The following is a 24130-nucleotide window of genomic DNA, read 5'->3' as shown; positions in this document are numbered from 1 at the left end:
AATAGTCTTACCTATTTCCTGTACTATTTAAGAATGTTCCAATTGGGCAATTCTTTGATGCACCGCTTCCTCTTGGACAATACGTCCCATTTGGACAGATATCTCCTGTCACTCCATCTGTAGGTTTCGCTTCCTTTGCTCCAGATGCACAATAGTGACCTGCTTCACAGTCAAACTCTGGTTCAGAAAGTTCTGGACGTGGGCAGTACTTTCCTGGATCACAGGGTATTGGCAAAGCTGATCCATTGGGGCAATAATATGACGTCGAACAGCGACCTAAATTGAAATTAAATCTTGGTTGTGGGGCGTTTGCGTCTAATACAAGAAAAGTACAGGACCTTAACGACTAATCCTTACCTGCTTATGCATACGTAGAGTATGTTGTAAGAAACTAACTCACATATGCTGAATGTTAAACTACATCACTAAAAGAAATAAGGCCCACAGGAACCCAGCTTATTCGTTACATTAAGAGGATGGGAGTTTCGCAACTCCTTCTGGATGGAAAGCTGGTCCATCCCAGGCAAGAGATAGCAAATTACATTTTATTGAAAGAACGTTACCTCCATCAGGTGTAGGGTTCGTAGATCCATTTCTGCAGAACCACCCTCCATAACAGAGCGCAGTAGGCTTACTCAGACCATTTCCTTCACAATACATTCCAGCAGTACAAGAAACACAGCTTGATTCTGCTTCCTGTCCAGTTAAATTGTTAAAAGTGCCCTCGTCACAGAGGTATGGAACACTTGTGTTTATTGGACAATAACTTCCGGATGGACAGACAGAGTCATTGAAGGTGGATGCCTTTGCAAGGCAGAAGAAGCCAGCAGGACATGATTTACAATATGTTTTTCCTTCTTCATCTTGGTAACTTCCATCAGGACACGGCTTAGGAAGGGTGTAACCTTCACGGCAGTAATGACCAACTGGGCACACTCCCCCATATCCTACATGAAGGAAATCAGATATAAAACAAACCATTCTCTCATATTCACCACAACATTCACAACACCATTGTTGAAGCAAGTATTCTAAAAAAAATTGAATATATTTTTTTCCCATTCCCTGCAGAAATGCCTGGAGTTATTTCCTTGGTGTTGCTTACATCCAACGTTACATTTGGCAAATTCATCGCTGGCCAACTTTGATTATAAGCTACTAGTAACTAACAGTTTTACCTGTGTGCAGTCCCAGGATGGAGCAGTTGCCCAGTAGTGACGTTCCATTCACTGAGTTAATAGGATCTGGTTTGTCAACACCGGATTCGCAGTAGTATCCTCCATAACAGTCCCCAGTAGGCTCGATAGCATGGAGCTCACCACAGTACTTACCACCCGTGCAATCCTCACATTGAGTCACCAAGCTAAGCTTTGTTTTGTTACTGAATGTACCGAGTGGGCATGGCTTCCAGTCTAAACCAGTCCCAACAGGACAGTAGTACCCCCTTGGACACTTGTGGTAGCCAGACTTTGGATCTCCTGCTGTAACATTTTCTGGAAAGCAGTAATATCCCGGAGGACAGTCCTGACAAGATGCTTGCGTTGTGGCGTTGGTGTACGTTCCAGAAAGACAGTCTTTTGGAGTGGCGCTAGCTGTAACAGAAACGGTTTTGTTGTAACATTTACATGAAATGTCTCTTTTATGTCAAAGGTCAAGGATCTGTGTTTAAATCTTAAGAGAGAATCTTTCTAGTTGTACATGAGCCATTTGGAAAACCTTGTATACAAAATATCTAAAATCCCTTCCTTGTCCTTTACTGAAAGATGGCAAACCCCAAAACTCTTTTTTGCTAAAAAGGGCAACAGTCCAACTCACTGAGTGATACAACATTAAATGACTATGGAATTTCCAAGCTAACGAGCGGAAAACGAAACAGTTTTCTTTACGACTCGTTTTGTCTAATGTCTATTCAGGGATGGACTCTTATGTACCTCGTCATCATTTATTGTGAATGTCAAGTTACAAAATCCAGAACTTACCTATGGGGCAATGTAAGCCAATAGGACACGGAACAGCATTGTCCACCGAGGAACCAGTTGGACAGTAATAACCTGCCCTGCACTGCCCTGTGGGATACGTTCGTCCTCTTTCAGAACAATATGAGCCAGCTGTGCAATTGGTACACTGATCTTCTTTCCACAGGCCGGTGGTGTTAGAGTAAGTGCCCAGAGGACAGTCCTGGGGTGTATGGGTACCAAGTGGACAATATTTTCCTGCAGGACAGACTTCTTGCTGCTTACTAATTGAACCCCGAACACAGAAGTAACCCTCGTCACATTTTCCTGTTTCTGATGTATCTCCACTAAATTCACAGTAATATCCTTCCGTGCATGGAGTACACTGGCTGGAATTATGCAATCCTGAAATTTAAGAATAATCTTTCTTGCTGTAAATATGGTGCACAAAACCTATTATCTCTACGTAAAGGGACAAGCATATCAACCAGTTAGTCACTTTACAATTGAATGGCATCAAGGCCCAAAGCCACGTCATGTTAAGTCAAGTTCGCTTCGAAAAGCAGTGAAGTCAACCCGAAGGTGATCATCACACCCGGGGAGGGACAGGAATTAACACAAAACGCTGAATAAACACACAATGACGAATCTACAGAGAAAAAGCACACTGATAGAGTTGGTGTAGCTTACCCGAAACATTACTGAATGTTCCAGCAGGACAAGGTTCTGGTTCATCTGTGCCTTCCACACAAAACTTTCCTCGGGGACAAATATTTGCATCACTGGCCTGCTCAGGTGTGGCAGTCATGGCACCTGAATGAAAGAGAGTAAACAGTAAGGGAAAAGAACTGGAAAGAGCAGGTAACAAAAGACTGGGAAAATATTCCTCAGTTCCGTGTTTGCGAGTAGCAATGTAAGCTCCATAATAAAATTCTGAATTTAGTTCTAAGGAACCATTCCTGGGATAACTGAACATAATCACAATAATATCTTCAGACTACTACATAGTAAATCACTTTCCGTTTGAATTTGAAACTTTCGAAAACGCGATAATATTGACAGAATAACTTACCTCTCTTGCAGAAATATCCAGAGCTACACAGTGTCTTTGGATGAGTCAAACCTGGTTCCCCACAATAATAGCGTGGAAGACAAGGTGTACATTCACTCTGACTTGCACGGCCTGTCAAGTTGTTAAAAGTGCCATTCTCACAGGGAAATTCTTCGGCAAATCGAGTTCCATTGGGACAAAAGTATCCCTCTGGACATAAATAAAGATTGTAATTCTTTACTCCACCAAATGTAGCATTGCAGTAGTAACGAGCTGGGCATTCTTTGCAAGTGTCTTTTAGAGGTTCATCTTGATAGTGGCCAGATTCACAATTTTCAGGGGTCGGAGAACCTTGAGTGCATTTACTTCCAGTTGGGCAGCCATATAAAGCTGGTGTACCAACTGACTGTCCAGCGGGGCAATAGTATCCAGCGGAACAGATTCCATCAGGAGCAGACAGACCTGATGTATTACAGAACTTTCCAGCAGTACAAAGCACACACGCACTTGAGTTTGTTGCTTCGATGCCACCATAATAAGTCCCTGGTTCACAAGGAATAGGATCCATGGATCCTTCAGGGCAGTAGTGACCAGGAGGACACTTTCCTCCAGTGCTGTCAGTTGGCGTTGAAGTACTTGCCTTTATCTTACAGAAATAACCTGCACTACAGTTTCCTTTTGGTTCACTCAGGCCGGCAACATCACAGAATTTACCTCCATCACATTCCCTTGGATACCCAGAACCTTCAGGACAGTAATACCCTGGTTGACATTTACCACCATGTGTAGTGGTCATGTTCGAAGTTGCACTTCCATTGCAATACCACCCAGCACTACAGAGGCCTGTTGGCCAGGAGTTTCCATCACCCTCACAATAGCTACCTTTTGGACAAGGAAGGCAGGATGCTTGTGTTTGCTGTGCAGTTAAGTTGTTAAATGTGCCTGGTGGACAGGGGTACTCATATGGCTGAGTAGTGTTGACTGGACAGTAGTGACCGCTTGTACAAGTGTAATTTATAAATGTGACTGTCTTTCCTAAACAGTAGAAACCAGGAGGACAAGGCTTACATTTATCCTGACCAAACTCATCATTGTATGTCCCTGCTTCACATGCTTCCGGTACTGTGGAACCCTGAACACAGAATGTTCCTGGAGGACAGATGTCACCAATGCCAGTGTACTGGCCAAGGAATGTTGGGTTAGGGCAAGAACCATTGGTAACATTGTATCCGTCAATATAAGGCTTGTCAACAGAAACACCTGTCATTCAAACAACAAAAATTAAGACAGAAATAAAAAATCAGAAGCATTTCTTCAAGAGAACAATATGTTTTTTCAATGCATCATAAACCTGACACTGTGAATAACAAACATGTATTTCCTAAGCCTAGGCAATGTATTAGAAAACAACTTAACACATTTGTGTTTAAGAAAGCTTTTAGTTCAATAGTTTAAAGTACACAGTGTAAAGCACTTTTGAATATGTTTATAAAATGAGTGCCATTTAAATTATTCCTATTGGTATCACCACCTCAATTTCAAATCTTCAAATTTGTTCATGTTGAAGTAAACTACTATATTGTTAAAATCCTCCCAGTTAAATGCTGAATTATTCCATGTTTTTATAACTTTGTCATTGCAACAACACGGATTCCTAAAATTTTTGACAAGACTAGAAAGGCACCTTAACTGTTGATTGTCTCAGATTTGCTTACCTATGGTACAGAAGTAGCCAGGAGCACAGAAATCTGTTGGAGAAGTCAAGTTCTTCCCATCACAGAATTTTCCACCATCACAGTCTTTGCACTGTTTTTCTTTGTGCAAGCCAAGATCATCACTATAGGTACCAGCAGGGCATGACTGCCAATCAAGACCAGTTCCTTCTGGGCAGTAGAACCCCCTAGGACAGATGCGGAACCCTATGGATTCATTTCTTGCTAGCTCAAGAGGGAAGCAGTAAAAACCATCTGGACAAGGATCACAACTGCCTCTCCCTGTTGAGTTAGTGAAAGTTCCTGCTGAACATGGTTTGGGTAGAGCACTGCCAGTGGGACAGTGAAACCCAATAGGACACTCAACTGGATCAGGAACAGATGAACCAGCCGGACAGTATGAGCCTTTCTTACAAGGGGCAGAGTAGTTAGCCTGACCAGGTGTAGAACAATAAAATCCTGCCACAAAAAAGGTAACACTTAGTATCTATCTGCACTTTGGTCAAGACCCTCTAATCTTCAAAAATACCACACGTGTACACACCTGCAGTGCAATTAATACAGTCAGTGATACTTGTTCTGGTATAGCTTGGTTGGAATGTTCCAATGGGACACAATTCTGCCTCTTCATTCTGTCCAATACAGTAAGTTCCTGGTTCACAACGGACTTCCATTGAACTAGATGAGCCAATTGGACAGTAATGGCCAGGGTCACATTTCCCAACTGGAGAATCCCGCCCGGGCTCAGAACAATAAAAACCTGCTGTGCAGTTCCAGCATTCACTGACATCCTTGTAGGCTACAATGAAAATTCAACATAATTTTAATGCAAGATCCACAATTGAAAAAAAAAAAAAAAAAACTGCAAAATTTTTCTTCTTCTTGTCATTGAACACATAAAAGTTATAGCTTTTTAAAACCACTGTTCTAGCAATTTGTTAGTACACTGTAATTTCTAACTTCATCTGTTAAATAAAGAACAAAAATAGGCAAGGTAATTGGGCATGTTATATCACAACACACACCAGTATCATTCCCATATGTTCTAACAGGGCAGTTTACTGGTTCACCAGTTCCTTCTGGGCAATAATGACCCACTGGACAAATGTTGGCATCATTTCCTTGATCTGGGGTGGCACTGGAAGCATTACGCCGACAGAAGTAGCCAGCAGCACAGTACCGAATAGGTTCTGGCATTCCTAAAAATAAAACAATGTATACAAAGAGTTAGCTAACATTAACAATGATTTGTACTATGATACTTGCTCAGCTTTCTAAACATCTTCTGATCCTTAGTAACTTTTAAAAAATAATTCTTGATTAGTACTACTTTGCATCGTAAATTATGTATCAAATTTACGTACAATTTTGAGTACTATATCTAATGGCAGGGCAGTTTTTTAGTTACTAACATACCTTTGACTGGACAATACATGCCAGGTCTGCAATTAACACAGTCCTCTATCTTAGTAGCATGGGTTCTATTATTGTATGTTCCAGCTGGACAAGGGAACTGGTTAGAATATGATGTTCCATTAGGACAGAAGTATCCTTTTGGACATGGGCGTGATTCATATTCAGAGTTATTTCCTGGGCAGTAAAAGCCTTCTAAACATGCCAGACACTTTGCAAGCTTCGGAAGATGTCCATAAGTTCCTGGTGGACAAGGGAGTGGTGCTTGTGATCCCTGAGGACAGAAGTGACCAATTGGACAAATACCTCCATAGCCCGTTTCTCTGCCATCATAATGTGGACAAGAGTCATTGCTACTGGCATTGTATGCCATAATGTTGTCCCCGATGGGGTTGGGCCTGTCAAGGCCATAAGCACACCAGTGCCCAGGTGCACAGTCACCAGTGTAATTTATAGCATGTTCATTGCCACAGTACTTTCCTGGATCACAGACCCTACATTGAGAGACTCTCTCCAAACCCTCCTGATCACCATAGGTTCCTTTGGGGCATGACTTCAAGTCAATACCAGTTCCATAAGGGCAGTAGAAGCCTTTTGTGCAGTTCTTTGGAACACCTGCTATTTTACAGAAGAATCCTGCAGGGCACAAAGAGCATTCCTTAGCATGTGTTGATTTGGCAAAGCTGTTGTTTTGGCATGGGATGGGTTCAGATGTGCCTCCTGGACAGAAGTGGCCTACTGGGCAGAAAAATTGATGTGGATCCTTCACCTTGTTCCCTCCAGGACAGTAGTATCTATAAAAAAGATAAGTGATCAATACATCACATTTCCCCATTACATAGGTCAATCAAACAGTCCAGAGATAATAGCAAAAAATACCTTTCTGCACAGGCACCAGTTTCTTTTGTTAATCCAACACCTTGGCAGTAATACCCTGGGGTGCAGTTGAAGCAATCATTAATGGACATTCCCTTTGTGATGTTTCTAAATGTTCCGTTAGGACACAATTCTGGCTCAAAAGTACCCTCAATGCAATATGCACCTGCAGGGCACTCAATCATGTCTGGCTTTGATGCTCCTGATGGGCAATAGTACCCTTTTCTACATAGTCCTTCAGGCTCTACCAAGTTGAAGTTTTCACAGTATTGTCCTGGAGTACAGTTTTTGCACTGTTCCTCTGACGAGAGTTTAGTCTCATTGCTGAAGGTTCCAGGAGGACACTTCTCAGGTTCTGCAGTACCAACAGGGCAGTAAAAACCAGCTGGACATGGGCCAGCATCAGTGTAGTTGAAGGTACCAGGGGGGCACAAAGTTGCATTTACAGGGAGACCTTCAGGAGTTGACACAGATACACCACTACGACAGTAATACCCTAGGAATGAATCAACACTAATGTTAATATTCCACACCTTTAAATGAGGGAAATGTAGCAGCTGTTGGGGGTGCAGCATGTGAGCATCTCTGAAGCATGTGAGCATATCCAAAAAGAAAATCAGTTTTACTGACCTCCATCACATTGCTTTGTATATGTTGTCTGTCCTAGTTCATCACAGTAGTAGCCACCTGGACATGGACTGCATTCATCAACACCAGAGAGACCAGAAGTGTTGCTAAACGTCCCCAGGGGACAGGGGAACTCATAAGCATGTGTGGTGCCATAAGGACAAAAATACCCTGGAGGACAGGTGCTGTTTTGATATAGAACCACGGGGGCATAGCGGTTGTCACAAAAGAATCCTTCTGGACAAACCTACAGTCAAATAGTGAATCAGCAGGGATAAAAAATCACATCTGCTATCATATGTTGAATTTCCTATAACTCCCCACTGCACTATGTAATAAAAGGATACCACCACTGTTGCATCAAATTGTTGTTAAATTATCAACGATAATCTTTGAATTAAATTTGCTAGCAAAACTGCTCTTGTTTGATGACAAAAGTAGCAACCGCAAGATGTCACACAACACAAAATGGCACCTAAGGAGAATTTCAAACATCAAAAGCATTTTTCTTTTTTCCAGATTTGCAATAATTTAATTTATTTGACAAAATCTTACAGCACATTTCTATCAGTTCAACAAAAGCATGCTCCTGTATGGAGACTTTCTTCAGTTTAACTCATTAACAGCTTCCAAGAAATTCATTATATTTTCATTTAAGAGTTAGAGCTGCTGTTAACCTAAACCAAAACATATGAATATGAAAAGTAACATACCTTACAAGACGACTGATTTCTGCTGTCTTGGTAAAATCCAGACTCACACCGTTGTGGTTCTTTGGAACCTCTCAGGCAAAAGTGACCAAGAGTACACTCAAGTCCATTTGGATTTTTCACTCTCTGTCCAGGAGGACAGTAATATCCAGGATCACATTGGTCAGTGGGTTCTTTATTTCCATTTCCTTCACAGTAAAAACCACTGGTGCAGTCAACACAGTCCTCAACCTTTTCATTCTTAGTGGTATTAGAGAAAGTACCATTAGGACATGGTGCTGGTGTGGCACTACCCTCAATACAGTATGAACCCTCTGGACATTCCGCCCCAGTGACCCCATCTGTTGGTCTGTCTGTTTTAGAGCCTCCCACACAATAGTAACCAGCTGCGCAGTCAGCTGAAGGTGCTGGCAGAGCTTCACCTCCACAATATTTTCTTGCTGGGCACTGGAGAGGCTGTGAACTCCCTTCTGGACAGTATGTTCCGTTTAGGCACTTGCCTCCATTGGTGACAGGTTTTGCTGCTGTTGTGCCTCCACTGCAGTAGTATCCAGCTTCACATGGGCCAGTAACATTAGAAAGACCTTAAAACATGCAAAAGCCATTTTACTGTTGCTTTAGTATTATTAGAGCATGTTATTAATATACTCCGAGCTTTTTTGAAAACTGTGAATACCTGATTGCAGATACACTACTATAATCCCACATGCATCACCAACTCCCATAGTTAACTAACCTTGCCTGTCACAGTAATATCCAGCTGTGCACTGTACACAAGCACTGTCAGAAGACATGCCCGTCAAGTTGTTAAATGTTCCTTCAGAACATGGATTGTCTGAAGCATAACTTGTTCCTGGTCGACAGATAAAGCCAGAAGGGCACTCTTGGGGACTTGTTGTATTGCCACTACAATAGAAGCCTCCTGGACATATCTGACAAGTTGCTTGACCACTTGCATTGTTATAGGTCCCAGGATCACATGGCTGTGGAAAAGCTGAGCCAGCCGGGCAGTGGAACCCTGGAGGGCAGATCCCACCATATGTGGTATTAGGTCTTGGAGTTGGGGATCCCTCAAGACAAAAGTAGCCAGGATCACAAGTACCATTCACATGATCTTGATGTCCCACTGCACAGTAAGAGCCAGCAGTACACAGGGTGCAGTCATCCACTGACTCTAATCTGCCAACATTACCAGGTGCGAATCTTCCAGGTGGACAAGGTGTAGGCTGAGAGACACCTCTCTCACAGTAATAACCTCCTTCAGGACATTCACCAAACCAAAAACGATTAAGTACTGGGTCATCTGGGGGTGTTGATACCTCAGCACCTCTAAAGCAAAAGTACCCTGGATTACATGGACCAGTAACATCCTTTAATGCCTCAGTCTCACAGTACTGGCCTGCCAAACAGTATGTACACTCAGGCTTATCCTTGAGCCCTGTTCTATTGCCAAATGTACCAATAGGGCAGGCCTCTTTGGCTGTTGTTCCTGCTGTGCAATAATAGCCTTGAGGACAAGGTGAAGGGTTAATTGTTCCTATAAGGCACTCAGTACCTGCCTCACATTGTTGGCATGTCACCTTTCCTTCAATGGGAGCATAAAGGCCTGCAGATAAGCAATATAAACATTTCTTTACTTATTTGTTACCTGTCTTTGGTAAATTAACAGTACACTTTAAACATAGAATGCTTTTAGTGCTCTTTAGTTACATGGAATTCCTTAATCAGTTAACTAGACATTGACAGCAAGTAGCAGTACCTGGTTGACACTTTTCTGGCTGCTGTCCAGCTAAGCAAGAACTTCCTCTTGGGCAAATTCCACCAGTAGAATCATTGTTTGGTTTGGGTATTTTAGCCCCACGCAAACAAAAATAACCAGGATCACAGAGACCAGCTACATCAGTACGTCCTGTACCATTACAGTAATGTCCCAGATCACAACGTTCACAATCATCTTCAGATTCACCACGAGTTACCTTACTGAAAAACAAAATTGAAATAGAATTCCAGAATGACAAATACGCATGTATTTATATGAACACAGTCATTTTCAATATTTTCAACTTATCACCAATGAACTTTTTATTTGTCACACACACTACTGTATCATTGGGGTGCCTATGAACCTACAGAACACAAAAGTTTAGAAAAACCTTTCTTTCTCATGAGGATTTTTTACTCAGTTTGTTCAATAATTGAGCAACATAATGGGATGCTGCAAGAAGCTCACCGATATGTTCCTTCTGGGCATGGTATCTCATATGTGGTTCCACTTGGACAGTAATGACCTGCTGAACACACCCTACCCCATTCCAAAACACCTTTTTCAAATGTGGGTGTAGGCCTTGTTCCATTGTAGAAACAAATGTATCCTGCATCACAAGGACCTGATAAATTAAAAAAAGGAAAATTTATGTAAGGCTGATGACAGATGAATTTATCCACTGGATTGTCAGGAAGAGGATAGTGAACTTAAAAGTCTAGCCGAGACCCAATGTTGTAAATGTGACCCAACTTTCTGCATAAATGGCATTTCACTTTTTATTCCTATGTACAAAATAACTTACACTGCAGTGGAGACAGATCTATTTGTAAGAATTACATTTAGCAAATCTTCTAGTACATACAAACCCCTTATCATAGAAAGGTTCCAATTATAACATATCAAATAACTAACAGAAGGAGTAAATTTGTCCTAGATATTTTTGCAATATTAACCACTCACACAGGGTCCTTGACATTTACTTAGAAACAGGCTTTTCTAGTTATCTCTTATACAATGCCCTAGCCTTGAATATCCAAGTTTCCATGAACCATTAAACAGAAACAAGTGGTCTGTATAGTGTACCTGTAGGAACACTCTGTGCCGTTGGATTACAGTATTTTCCTGGTGGACACCCTACACAGCTTGAGTTGTACACTTGACGAGTGTAATTGTTAAATGTCCCTTCTGGACATGCAAACTGTCTGTCTGTGCCAGGTGGGCAGTAGAAGCCTCGTTCACACTCAGTACCATTGACCATGCTCTTTGTGGGGCAGTAAAATCCTGGCTCACAGGGAAGACAATGACTTTGTTTTTCATGTGGTTGATATGTTCCTGGTAAACATGGCTGTGGCTCTGATGATCCTGCTGGAGTGAAAAATCCTGGTGGAGTAATTGTTTGATTGCTTAAGATGGACCCCTCTGGACAATAATAACCAGGGTCACATGGTCCTTCTGGAGCTGTTAGTTGCTTCTTAGAACAGAAGTATCCAGGATCACACAACTGACAGTCTTGGTCGCTTGTTCCACCAGTGCTCTTACTGTATGTTCCAGCACGACAAGAATCAAATTCAAAAGAGCCAGCAACACAGAACGTCCCTTGAGGACAAGGTCTTCCTGTTTTTCCATCATTGGGAGTTCCAGTATACGCTCCACCATAGCACACATAACCTGGGTCACACTGCGCTCTTGGAATGGAGAGACCTTGAGCATCACAGTACCTTTTTTAATAAAACATACATATACATTAATAAGCCTGACACACACTTATTAAAAATTTCACCTTCAATTTGGAAGAACATGTACCCATTCCTGCACTCCTCGTTTCTTATCTGAATGGTTCAAAATGCAGGTTTAGCTGACATATAACAGAGAAAATTACCAGGGAGAACTTTATACCAAGAATTCAAAAAGTAATATTTTTCCCACTAAGTAAAACCAAACAAGTGGAGATTGTTTATCTCAGGCACAGCTGAGGTCTGAGTGTGGGTCATGTGACCTTTGACAGGTGTCTGTCATTACTGATCCTTTCTAACTGAACCACTCAAATCTACAAACCCTGACAAGAATGTTATTCTTCGTATGCAAGATGTGTGTGTATGGTTTTGTTGAGTTTGAAATAAAGGTCAAGGTTGAGTCAGTCAATCTGACACATAATTATGTAATACATATACTTATAATAATGAGCAACTTACCAGCCAGGGGTACAGTCTGTGCAGTTCTCCAAATAATAAGCTCCACTGTGATTGTTAAATGTTCCCAGAGGACAAGGCTGAGGGTCACCTGACCCTGGAGGACAGTAATGACCAGTTTTACAGATAGTGGGTGTCTGAGATCCTGTTGGACAGTAATGACCAATAGTACACTCAATACAATCCTCCACAAACCTTCCTCCTGACTCATTGAGGAAACTACCCTTTGGACAAGGTTCCTGTATGGGGCCATATGAGCCAATACGCAAACTTGAGACTCCATCTGTGATGTTGGTTGGACAATAGAAGCCAGGACTACAGTCACCTGTCTCATGGATGGATTTTTCAAGGCAATACTTCCCTGCAGTACACATTCTACATGCAGATATATCTCCTCCTTTGGTATCTTGGTTAAATGTACCAACAGGACAAGGAATTTCAACAGGGTTACCTGTAAATTTAAAGTAAAAACAAAATTTATACAAATTACAATTTCATGAAGCCACTATGAAGAAGAAATTGCCACCAATCCAAGTGAAATACAGAAAGAAAATAATAATCATCAGTGACCTTCAGGACAGTAATGTGCTTTCTGGCAATCAGTGGAATCATTGACATTTGTCAGTCCTGCTCTACAATACTTTCCAGCTGGACAAAGTTTGGTTGTGTTCATGCTTGTTTCAGTTGTAGTTTCACTATCACAGTAGCGCCCAGCCAAACATGTCTGACAAACTGATTGTCCTGGATTTGTGTATTTCCCTTTTCCACAAGGTTCTGGTACTACAGTACCATTCAGACAAAAATGTCCAGCAAGACAGGCAAGGCAGTCTCCTTTCCCCTTGGCTGGTGTTCCTACCACCTCTGAACTTGTTGCATTGAATCCATTTGGCATATATGTACCTTTAAAAGAAACGTCCACAACACTTTTAGGATATGAATACCCTTTAGAGCAGAATAAAAAAGCCCAATAATGACTGCAACTACATATAGTTTACAAGATCACTTTTAGATCCATTTAGGATTTTCATGACTCACACAAAACAAGAGAAATTCTATATGCAGTGTAGATATCTTTAAATGTGCAAGGTCAAATGAAAATTTGTAATCTTAATATTTTTGGAGGGAAAAAAAAAAGGTTGGGTAAACCCTTCGATCAAGGATAGGACCCAACAAAAACTCAACCCAAAAGTGTTGCCATGCTAGGTAGCTACTATTCCAGATTCTCACACATACTAGTTCTAAGTTAAGTAACCAGTATGTATGACAGCTCCACAGTACACAGTTGTTGCCACTATGAGTTACCCTCACTTACCAATAGAACACGGCACTGGCTGAACTGTAGCCAACTCACAGAAATGGCCTTGTGTACAGTCAAGACACTCATCAACTCTTGCTTTGGCATAGTGAGGATTGTATGTTCCATTAGGACATGGAAATTGTTCTGCCACTCGTGTGCCTTCTGGACAGTAATAACCTGGTGGACAGTCACCTCTGGGTGCTGGTTCACCACCCGGACAGTACTTTCTTTCGGGACAAACATCACACTGGGATGCATCAAACAAGTCAGAACTGTTTGAATAGGTTCCAGGAGGACAAGGATACTTAGTTGGTGATCCTGTACCTGTTTTAAGGCAGAAATAGTGCATCAGGGTAGGGTCAGGCTTTTTACTAAAGATCTTGTCTAGAAAGCCAAGTTTTCTTAAAAAATCTGACCGATTATCATGATGAGTCTTTACAGTGTTGTTGTCACACAACTCGTTCGCGTCTGAAGCAGTTAGAGTCATTGGTGATGTTTACTTCGCTTTATTCGCCTTGAGATCCTTATAAACTTTGTTGCAAATAGAAAGAATTGCTCTTTACTAAAGATCTTGTCTAGAAAGCCAAGTTTTCTTTAAAAAGTCTGAGCGATTGACATGATGAGTCTTTACGGTGTTGTTGTCACACAATAACTCGTTCACATCTTAAGCTGTTATAATCATTGGTGATGTTCACCAATGTTTAAGCTTCTGTTTGATGTTCACCAATGTTCACCAGTGCTTTTTTACTAAATATTGTTTACTTTTCTGTATGTTTAACCTCTAATAAGTTGTATTGGATTGAGGACCAACTCGCCAATGTCTCTACTCGATTTTATACGTCAGCAAGTTGGTGTTGGCGAGTTGGTCTGTCGGCAAGTTGACTGGATACCCTTTAGAATAGTTTTTCAAGCAAAATTATAACATTCTTCCCTAACCCACCCCTTCCACCACACAAATTTCACACCCACCTGCTGGACAAAAATGTCCCTGACGACAAACTTGCCATGTGTTATTGTTGTTTACACCAGTTCCCCAGCCACATGACCTTCCTGGTGGGCATGTCAGGCACTCTTCTGCCAGAGTCAGACCTGCTCTGTCTCCATACGTTCCAGGGGGACAAGGAAACTGATTACCTGCCACTGTACCATTTGGACAATAATAACCTTCATAGCAGTATAAGGCGGCATTTGTCTGTCCTGCCTGAGGACAGAAGTAACCAGCAGTGCATGGAATACAGTTCAGTAAGTGCCCAACCTGCCATTCAGGATTGTACGTCCCTGCTGGACAAGGAATTGGTGTAACCGTGGGTTCAGTTAGTGAGCCATCTGGACAGTATGAACCAGGAGGGCAAGGCTTACACTCTGTGTAGTTCTTCAGGCCAGTTTGATCATTGTAAAATCCAGCATGACAGGCAAATTGAGTTCTTGCCCCAGTTCCAATTGGACAATAGTAACCAGGAGGACAGATGGTGGGCTGACTGGATCCTGCCACACAATAGTTGCCAGCAGGACAAGGCAAACAAGCTACTGATCTTGATGTCTGGTTGGTAATTGGGTTGTATGTACCAGCTGGGCAAGGAAACTGATTAGGGAATTTTGTTCCTGTTGGACAGTAATGGCCGTCTGGACAAAGAAATGGTTGGTAATCAACTGTGCCACTCTCCTGACAATAGTGACCCATAGGACACGCCTTGCATGCCTCCTGTGATTGTGACCCATTGAAAGGATTATAGGTCCCTGGTGGACATGGATACAGAGTGCGGCCATCACACCATCCACCCTTAGGACACACATCTAGAGAGAAAAAAAGGAGCTCAGTAAGAAAAGGAAAATAGTAAAAACCTACAATGTCCATTAAAATGCAATTACTCTCAAATTAAAACATGTTCCATCAGATAAATCCTATCAACAGGTACATGCAGTTAAAAAAATTTGAATGGCAAGAACATTGAGAGAAAAATAGGTAAAGGAACACACTGAGAATTCAATTAAACGTATTTGCAACAGCAAAGGACTAACTTGTCATAACTGATCTACAGTTTTAATTACATCCCCTTGATCTGGACCTTCCAATCATAGGTGCATTTGTAAATCACATACCGTACTATTGATCCTGTCATCATTTTCATTATCTGAGTTTTCTAAGCATAGAACCTTTGGTTTTAAATTCAAGTTGTACTTTCTTTAAGTCCCTATAAACTTGCCACACAAATGAAGAAACATGAAGCAAGTGTTTAACTGACCTTCAGGTGGACTGTCTGTAGTTGAACCTTCTTTGCACTGGAAACCTCTTTTGCATGGAAGGCAAATTATCCAGCCAACACTTGAGTAATACCCAGGAGGACAAGGCTCAGGAGCTAAAAGATACAGGAAGTGTATAAAATCTTCTAATTCAACCTGTAGCTTGATATTTTTCATCTTGGGATTTTTTTAAAATGCACTTACCACTTGGATCAGCACATTGTTTGCCAGCCTCACACAACTTGCACTCCGCTGCATTTCTTTCACTGAAGTAACCAGGTGGGCAAATAGTGGGACCTTCTGAGATTGATGGGCACTTACTTCCTGGGAGACAGGGTGTACATGTGATCTGAGCCCCTAAAGAATATGTTCCATTTACACATAGGTTCCTGTAGTAAACAAAGAGTCAGAAGCATGAGACTACTGATTTCCTAATTGTTCTATCAATGCAAACATTGTCAATACCACCATGATTAATGGACAGGATTCTCTAAAAAAAAAAAAAAGCCTGAGAGTCATGAGACCAACAAGACAGAGAGAATAATGAAGCCACACACAAAATTAACAAAGAAGTTCAAAAATATAATTTTCAATAATACCTCACATCTTGATCTTGTATCGGGCATGCATAGCCAGGAGGGCACATTTCACATGAAGATGCATTCCCAGTTGAATAATAACCGGGATCACATGGAATCTCTTGTTTTTTATCTGTATATGGACAATAGCTGGAAAATATCCACAACTAGTTATCAAATGAAGTCTAATACTCTTTTAACCCACTAATGAGTGTCAACACAGTGCACCATTTATTAACAAAGTAATGTTTACAGTTTTTTGTCACCATTCCCTGTTATTTTTCAAAAAACCAAAATGTGTTGTTTGCAGAAATACTTACAATCCTGCCTTACAAGGTGTGCATACAGTCTTCTTTCTGGTCGCATAAAACCCAGGTTCACATTTGATCATGTAATCTGTGGTTGTATTTGGACAAGCATAACCTTTTGGGCATGCTGTGCAAGATGTCTGCCCTCCTATGGAATATTCTCCATCCAGGCAGGGTTGATTTCCGCTGCCGTCTTTATTGGGACATTTATAACCAGGTGGACATGCTGTACAACGAGCACTTCCTGCTTGTGAGTAAAAACCAGGTTCACATGCGAGTTCTATGTCTTTGCTAGAATTTAAGAAAATGAAATTGGGACCACTGTTAGAATGAATCTATGTATCAGATTCAAAATTGACACAAACTGTGAAACAGTTAACAGAGAAATCATGATTGAAGGGAAGTACAAGATAGGGTACCTCAACTGAGCAATTAAAAACTAAAGAATAACAAAACTTCATTGAAAAAAAGGATTTAATTTGACCTCCAGTGAGAGTTTTTGGCAGCAGGAAATCGTGTGCATGGTTAGTTGCTGATCACTAGAGATTTTCGAGCTCACATATCAACTTACTAGAGAATTATTTAGATACCCTAAACCCTAACCCTCACCCTATGCATCATTAAAAAACTGCCATCATTTTAGTCATAAACCATACAACAAATCATACTATAGTACATGGAAAATAACACATGGGGATTAAGTAGTAGCTTACTCTGTTTGAGGACAAAAGAATCCTACTCTGCATGATTTACAGAGAGTGCTGCTACCAATAGAATATGTCCCTGATGTACATGCATATTTGGCTGTGGAGTCTGATGTGTTTGGGCATGCAGAACCAGGAGGACAAGCTGTACAGTCTGTTGCTGCTACATCACTAAATGTACCTGAAGATAAATCAGGTGAAACTTGTCAATAAAAGGAACTTTTGTGCTACAACATTAACAATTTTGTTAGGGTTAGGAACTTGCAATGAGAGGGGTCAGTTTTGTTACGAAATTATCTTACAAACAGATACCTAGTGAGTAAAGTTTTAAGGACATTAGTTCAGTGTATGTACTGTTATGTCCTGTCATGATGGTAATCTACAAGCTACAACCACAAAACTTGTGGCAGTTCTCAATATTCATACCTGCTGCACATGCCACAGGAGTACCACTGGTTGTTGGACATTTAAATCCAGCTTTACACTGCTTACAATTCAGAGAGTTTTTCTGATCTGTGTAGTGGCCAAGGGGACAAGCCTGTGGCAATGAGCCACTGTTGGGGCATTCATAGCCTTGTACACAATCCTGACACTCTGTAGCCCCACCCAGTGACCACTGTCCTAGAGCACAAGCTACTTCTCCCTCTTGTGGTGTTCGGCAAAAGTAACCTGGACGACATCTGATACATACTGTTCCATTGTTGCTGGGGATTTCTCCTGGATTACAACTGACTGGTAACTTGTATCTTGACTCACATATTTGCCCTGTGCTTGCATTAGGACACTGTGCACATGATACCACTAGAAAAAGAACACAATTAAGCATAACTTACACTTATTTAGAATGACCAGTAGAGAACATCAATCAAGCCTTTTCATTTTCAAAATTGAAGTAGTAGTTTTTGATAACCAATGGTCACTTTGTTTTGAAATACTTCAAAAGGTCAGGATAATTCCATATTATGACAAAAAGCTATTAATCGTAGACTTTTTCAAAACTGAAGATCTCCTACCTGTAAATGGAAAATACTCCTTTTTTTACAGTTATTTACAAACACAGAGGCAAAAAAATTGACAGCCTACTTGAGTCAGTGCTGTAGAAGTAACCCAGTACGTCATCAAATGGACATAATTCTGTTCTCTTGTTCTCTGGGCAGCTGTAACCTGCTGGACATGTCTTGCATGCTGTGGACAGTGCCTCAGCATATGTCGCTGAAATGATGATTGGAAATTATTATGATTTAACCTTTTTATATAAACCTGTACCCAATTAAGAAGTCAATAGCACAATATCATGCAATTATTTCTGATATCAACATCTTATGATTGATAATAGTTACAATTAAACCTTTAAACTCTTGGAAAGACCAGCATCTAATTTCTCTATACACCCTCAACACTGAACCAAACATTTTGGTTATAAGAATACAGTATATGACCAACCACTGAAGAAGCACTTGATTGTTAAACAATTTCTCCTTGTCAATACCATAGGAAATGTACAGATAATATTTGTGTATTCAGAGAAGACTTCTTGTCAACTTTCCCTTAACTTTCTTCTTATTAACTTTTTATACATCATCAAAAACAATCAAATATACACCATACAAAACAGCTAGCTGCACATATTAAGTGTAATATGATCATTGTGCTTGATGTTGACTTTGCATCTTACCACCAGTACAAGCCACAGGAATACCAGCAGGATCAGGGCATGCACTCCCAGCTGGGCACGCTGTGCAGTTTTCAAATCTTCCTCCCGAGGAATACATTCCAACTGGGCATGGAACTGGTGGGTTACTAATTATTAAGAATAAATTGTCTTTTCAGATTTTCATTTGAGACTAATATTGTCAACATTTAAGATATAAAAGCATTTAAAGTGGTTTTTTATCTCAATGGTTGACTTAACTAACACATTGCATAATAGTGACAAAAATTAAGGTCACTGTAAGTTATAGATGACAAATGAATATTCTATATTTTATTACCAAGTACTGGCTTTAAGGCCTGAACAACTAACTCACTGATTTAGTTACATGCTTATTTACCAGACCATCAACTGGCTCCTTGGCAGATTGAATAGAGTCACTCTCTTTCTTTGAAAACTAATGTGTGTCTATTAACTAATCCCACTCACTGGCTCAGAGCCTGAAATTCTAGCACATGGGCCAAATATTTCAAATGATAACTCCTAAATCATAAATGAAAGAAAAACAGCTTTTTGCATGGATTTAAAGAAGAATTCCCTTTACAATTATTATACAACTTGACTATTCAGAAATCTACAAATAGGCACAGGATAACCAACCTTGGATCAGGGCAATAGAACCCTGCAGCACAGGGAACACAAGAGGTCCTGCTTGGTGTGCTTTGGTAACCTGAAGTTATTATTCATAAAAATAATCATAATATTAAGAATAATAATATCAACATGACTGTTAAAACTTATATTATCATTGCTTAGGGTTTCTCAGCTCTTGCATCTCCATTAATGCATTTAAAAGTTTGTAATCTATCAAAAGTTGACACAAGCAAAAATAGAGCGGTTGAATTTACTGTTGAAGTTAAAGGTTGAGTGTTTTTTGTTGCTGTTTCTATTGTTTTTTTCCCACTAAAAAAAGGAGACTTTAAGAGAACATTTTGGCCAAGAATTATGAAACTTGAAAGTTCAAAGGATTGGCTGAACTTTTCTGGCACTTCTGTTACCAATTCCTTATTACACTTTCCACCATAATGTATAATCAAGTGGATTTTTTTTTTTATCGGTGTAGCTCAGTATGTTAACAAGCAACACCAACCTTGTGGACACTGCTTACAAACACCTTCTCCCTGACCAGAAAAAGTACCAAGAGTGCAGTTCACAGGTTCAACAGCTGGATCCAGACACTGTTTTCCAGCTGGACATGGCAGACATACAGATGATCCACTTTGACTGTAGTTTCCTGACTCACACGCCAAGCAATTTGACTGTCCATACTTACTAAAGTAACCAGCCGGACATGGTACAGATCGATCACCATTTGGACACTCACGACCAGCTTCACATGTATGACATTTCATTTGTAGTGTTTGGTTTGTGTATTGCCCATCTGAACAAGTCTCAGGAGCTGACATTCCTTGATGAGGACATTTATGACCTGCAGGACATGCTTTGCATGCTGTGGAACCAAGAGGTGCATACTGTCCCTTAGGACACACCCTGGGTGATGTACCATTGGAACATTCATAACCTTCTGGACATATCGAACATGTTGCATTACCCTCCGCACTATAATAACCCTCTGAACAAGGTGTTGGTTTAGATGCAAGGTTCTCACATTGGAATCCTTCTGGGCAGATGACACATTTTGTTTGTCCTGTACCATTGCTATAGTAACCTGATTCACAAGGCTTTGGTAGTTGGCTACCATCAGCACAGAAAGATCCAGCAGGACATTCCTAATTAAATAAATTATACAAAATATCATCTCAGTTGCTGAATAGTCCACTTGTTGCTGAAAAATAGAGGGAATATTGACTCTTTCACTCTGATGATCTCTTAATTCTCCCTACCGTCTGCTATACAATTCTTCTGATGTTACTATAAAGAATTTGATATTAGATCAACCAATAATCCCCTAACTGATACTTTTCTTAATTCTTATCAATTGTTTGCTTAATCTAGTATTGATATCGTAATGAAAATTCTTTCTTAGCCACTCATGGGAGTAAAGGGGTTAACTTTTCAAATTTGTCAATAGATAACATTTCTCTATTGGAATGCACAAGAAGAGCACCTAACCAATATAGCTTACAGCAGGTAATTTAGTGTTAACACCTGGGTTGAAAATGTAAATTAGCCACCGTAAAGAGTAAAAAAGCTGATGTTTCGAGCATTAGCCCTTCGTCAGAGTGATTATGATTACGAGCAATTACGATTACCAATCACTCTGACAAAGGGCTAACGCTTGAAACATCAGCTTTTTTACTCTTTACAGTGGCTAATTTACGTTTTCAACCCAGTTGTTAACACTAAATTACCTGCTATACTCTCCCACCAATGCAGCACCACAGTTTCTTTAGAAACTTACCCCTTTATTCAATATAGCTTACAGTATACCCAAGTACAACCCAGATTGAATATTAATTGGCACTGACTTGGCACACTTGAAACACAACCTAAAACTATATCAATCCACAAAGTTACCTTGCATGCAGCTATGTCTGATTGTCCTGGTAGGTCATTGTAGTAACCTTCAGAACATGGTTTAGAACTGTTCTGACCTCCTGGGCAACTAGAATTTAAAGTAAATTATTACACTAATAATTAGTTAATTATTATTTGAAGCATCTCATACTGTTTGCTACATGGATATCACTCATTTTCCCAATTCTATGGTTATCTGGCCCCTTAAAAACCGTAAAGAGCTCGAGATATCTGCTAAACTTTGTAAATGTACAATGATGAGGGACAACTCATGCATTACGTCTATGTAACTGGACAGGACACACTGTTAGTTTGACAATTAGGTTTAACTTCTTCACCAAAAAGTCAACTACAGGTATTATTGTATTATTGATTGTTACAAGGACTTTGTGTCCTCAAATTCTGTCTTGAATCAAACTCTTTGTTATCAAATGAGATTCCCATTTTGCAGTCATCCTATTTTGTTCAGCAGATGAATGATTACAGACTGAACTGGACTCTAATCAGTGCCTCTTGAAAACGAGAATATGTCTAATGGAATAAGTTTCCAAAAGAGAGCATTTATCTCTAACAACTCAAGCTAGACACAAAATGTTGCATGACAAAACGTACTGTGAAGTGCATTATACATGAGTCTGAGACTAGACTACTGTTTTACGATAGAGATTACAACACTGATATTAGCAACACAAAACACGACACAGTCGTATATCGTTATACTGTTTCTTTGTGTAGTGAAACCGCCGTCAGCATGTAAACCCGTCTCTAAAGTCTAACGAAAGAAAATCAGACTAAACAAAACTTACTAATGACCAGGAGGACATTGAAAACAGCCGAATTCGCTTCCATTTACCACAAGAAATTTGCCGGGATCGCAGCTCAAACTCCCGCCGCATGTTGTACCGCAAACTGAGCAATCACAGGGATCTGAAACCACAAAAATGAGTTAATATCTTGCCTTAAAAACCCTAGGCTAAGTATGCGACTAATACAACTGTAGCATGAAATATAGGAACAGTTCTAACAATGCAAATATAAAAGTGTACGATATGTATTTGTCACCACTTACCACTGGCAGAAGTAACCTCTGTCCAGCAGAGTATGATGGCCGCCAAAATAGAGATAAATGAGTGCAAAAACAAAGTCTTTAAGGCCATAAAAATTGTGTTAGTAATAACTCTTTCCGTGGACTTTCTAAGTAGTAGGCATGAAAGATTCCTTGAGAGTCACGCAGACGAGCTGAAGGTTTTCTCCAATGTCAATTTTTTTCCGTAAATAGACTCGTTACAAAGCGCTGTTCAAGAACGTACTGGGCTTCTCATCATCTAAGTGAGTTCATTTTACAACACTTGTATTATCTTTTGTGCGACTTTATCGTCAAAATTCTGCAAAGTCGAAGAGGCAAAAACTAACCCGATAACGAATGTAATCGAAGTTCATAAAGTTAATTATGCAAAATTATGGCGGATCTCAGTTCATTCCGCATGTGATTAGAACAATTGCGTCAGGTTGTCATAACAACAGATTTGTTTTGGTCGTAAACCACATTCCAAATTTCCTCCAAAAACAAACTCGAGTTTCGTTTAGTTTTTCAAAAACAAACAAGACCCTTTAGATTTTCATAATTACTAATCGTGTATTTTGTATTTCAGACACTGGAGATATCGTCCATTTATTCATTTTCGCCTTGGAAAACTCGCACGCTGAAGTCGAGTCTGTGATTACCTAATTCCTTCGTCTCCAAAGCATCTGAGACGAGAACAAAGCAAACTTTCCAGTCCATTAAACCCATTCTATTCTCACTGATTGTTTGCAGAGAAGGAAAAATTCTTTTCTCTTTAAATGCGTAAGGAAAACATTACACAATGCTCGACGAAAAGAGTGATCCAAACTTTACGTGTCACCATTAAAACTATAAAAAAGACGACCCTAATCTGCTCTACATAAGGGAAACAACTGTCTCAGAAAAATGATCCGTGAAAATCTTGGTAAAATGCTTGAAAGAAATTCAGACGACCCCCCGAGCGGTGCATTGAATATTAACTCATTAAATCGTGGGTAAAAATCTCTTTGATATCATTCTGAAACGATACCAGTTTATGTTGCGGGCGACACTTGTTGTGTTGCCGCTCATAAGTTAGTGGAATGAAATATCATTCGAAGAGGTAGAAAATTATTTTTTCCAGTTCTATACAAATCCTCCTATACATACTGGATACGCTTCAAGTCACACAGTTTTAGCCTATATTGTCACAGTACTGACATAAACTTGGCAGAGTGAAACTCACTGTATGGATATTAAACTTTTATCCTCTCTATGTCTAGATCTGATTCAGAGGTATGGACAGAGGGATCCCTACCACATTTTAAATTCTTTTCACTTTTTCCGTTGCTCCCTTAATATTGACTTGAAATAATATTTTCCGAAACGAAATGTTTTCACTTGAAGATAGGGGTGTTAACTGACTACCAGGCCAGGGTTATCGATAAAGCAACTAACAATAACAGAGGGAAT

General features: G+C 40.2%; 1 protein-coding gene across 2 annotated transcripts in view; it reads right to left on the bottom strand.

Annotated features, from left to right (window-relative positions):
* Nucleotides 1–23097, bottom strand: part of LOC113686306 (uncharacterized) — a 47805-nt gene extending 24708 nt beyond the window's left edge. Inside the window, exons 1-34 of one of the 2 annotated variants that reach the window (XM_089209415.1) lie at nt 22685–23097; nt 22422–22542; nt 21616–21703; nt 20228–20867; nt 19738–19807; nt 19102–19226; nt 18510–18638; nt 17853–18227; nt 17436–17607; nt 16735–17013; nt 16436–16564; nt 16041–16225; nt 15839–15952; nt 14565–15389; nt 13611–13919; nt 12869–13198; nt 12302–12749; nt 11193–11827; nt 10575–10731; nt 10104–10324; nt 9081–9950; nt 8348–8928; nt 7638–7881; nt 7011–7503; nt 6135–6925; nt 5744–5917; nt 5263–5517; nt 4722–5177; nt 3028–4266; nt 2646–2768; nt 1980–2360; nt 1179–1592; nt 564–947; nt 12–276 (exon numbers count right to left, since the gene is read on the bottom strand). In XM_089209415.1, the coding sequence (XP_089065541.1) occupies nt 12–276; nt 564–947; nt 1179–1592; nt 1980–2360; nt 2646–2768; nt 3028–4266; nt 4722–5177; nt 5263–5517; nt 5744–5917; nt 6135–6925; nt 7011–7503; nt 7638–7881; nt 8348–8928; nt 9081–9950; nt 10104–10324; nt 10575–10731; nt 11193–11827; nt 12302–12749; nt 12869–13198; nt 13611–13919; nt 14565–15389; nt 15839–15952; nt 16041–16225; nt 16436–16564; nt 16735–17013; nt 17436–17607; nt 17853–18227; nt 18510–18638; nt 19102–19226; nt 19738–19807; nt 20228–20867; nt 21616–21703; nt 22422–22542; nt 22685–22772 (12110 nt within the window). In that variant the 5' untranslated portion in view covers nt 22773–23097. Of the gene's footprint in view, nt 1–11; nt 277–563; nt 948–1178; nt 1593–1979; nt 2361–2645; nt 2769–3027; nt 4267–4721; nt 5178–5262; nt 5518–5743; nt 5918–6134; nt 6926–7010; nt 7504–7637; nt 7882–8347; nt 8929–9080; nt 9951–10103; nt 10326–10574; nt 10732–11192; nt 11828–12301; nt 12750–12868; nt 13199–13610; nt 13920–14564; nt 15390–15838; nt 15953–16040; nt 16226–16435; nt 16565–16734; nt 17014–17435; nt 17608–17852; nt 18228–18509; nt 18639–19101; nt 19227–19737; nt 19808–20227; nt 20868–21615; nt 21704–22421; nt 22543–22684 lie in introns of both variants that reach the window. The other variant, XM_089209416.1, reaches the window with a different exon arrangement.
* Nucleotides 23098–24130: the final 1033 nt, after the last annotated feature.

This window comes from Pocillopora damicornis, chromosome 6 (assembly GCF_964200805.1).
Source record: "Pocillopora damicornis chromosome 6, jaPocDami1.2, whole genome shotgun sequence".
NCBI lineage: Eukaryota > Metazoa > Cnidaria > Anthozoa > Scleractinia > Pocilloporidae > Pocillopora > Pocillopora damicornis.
This window is presented reverse-complemented; position numbering and strand designations above follow the sequence as displayed.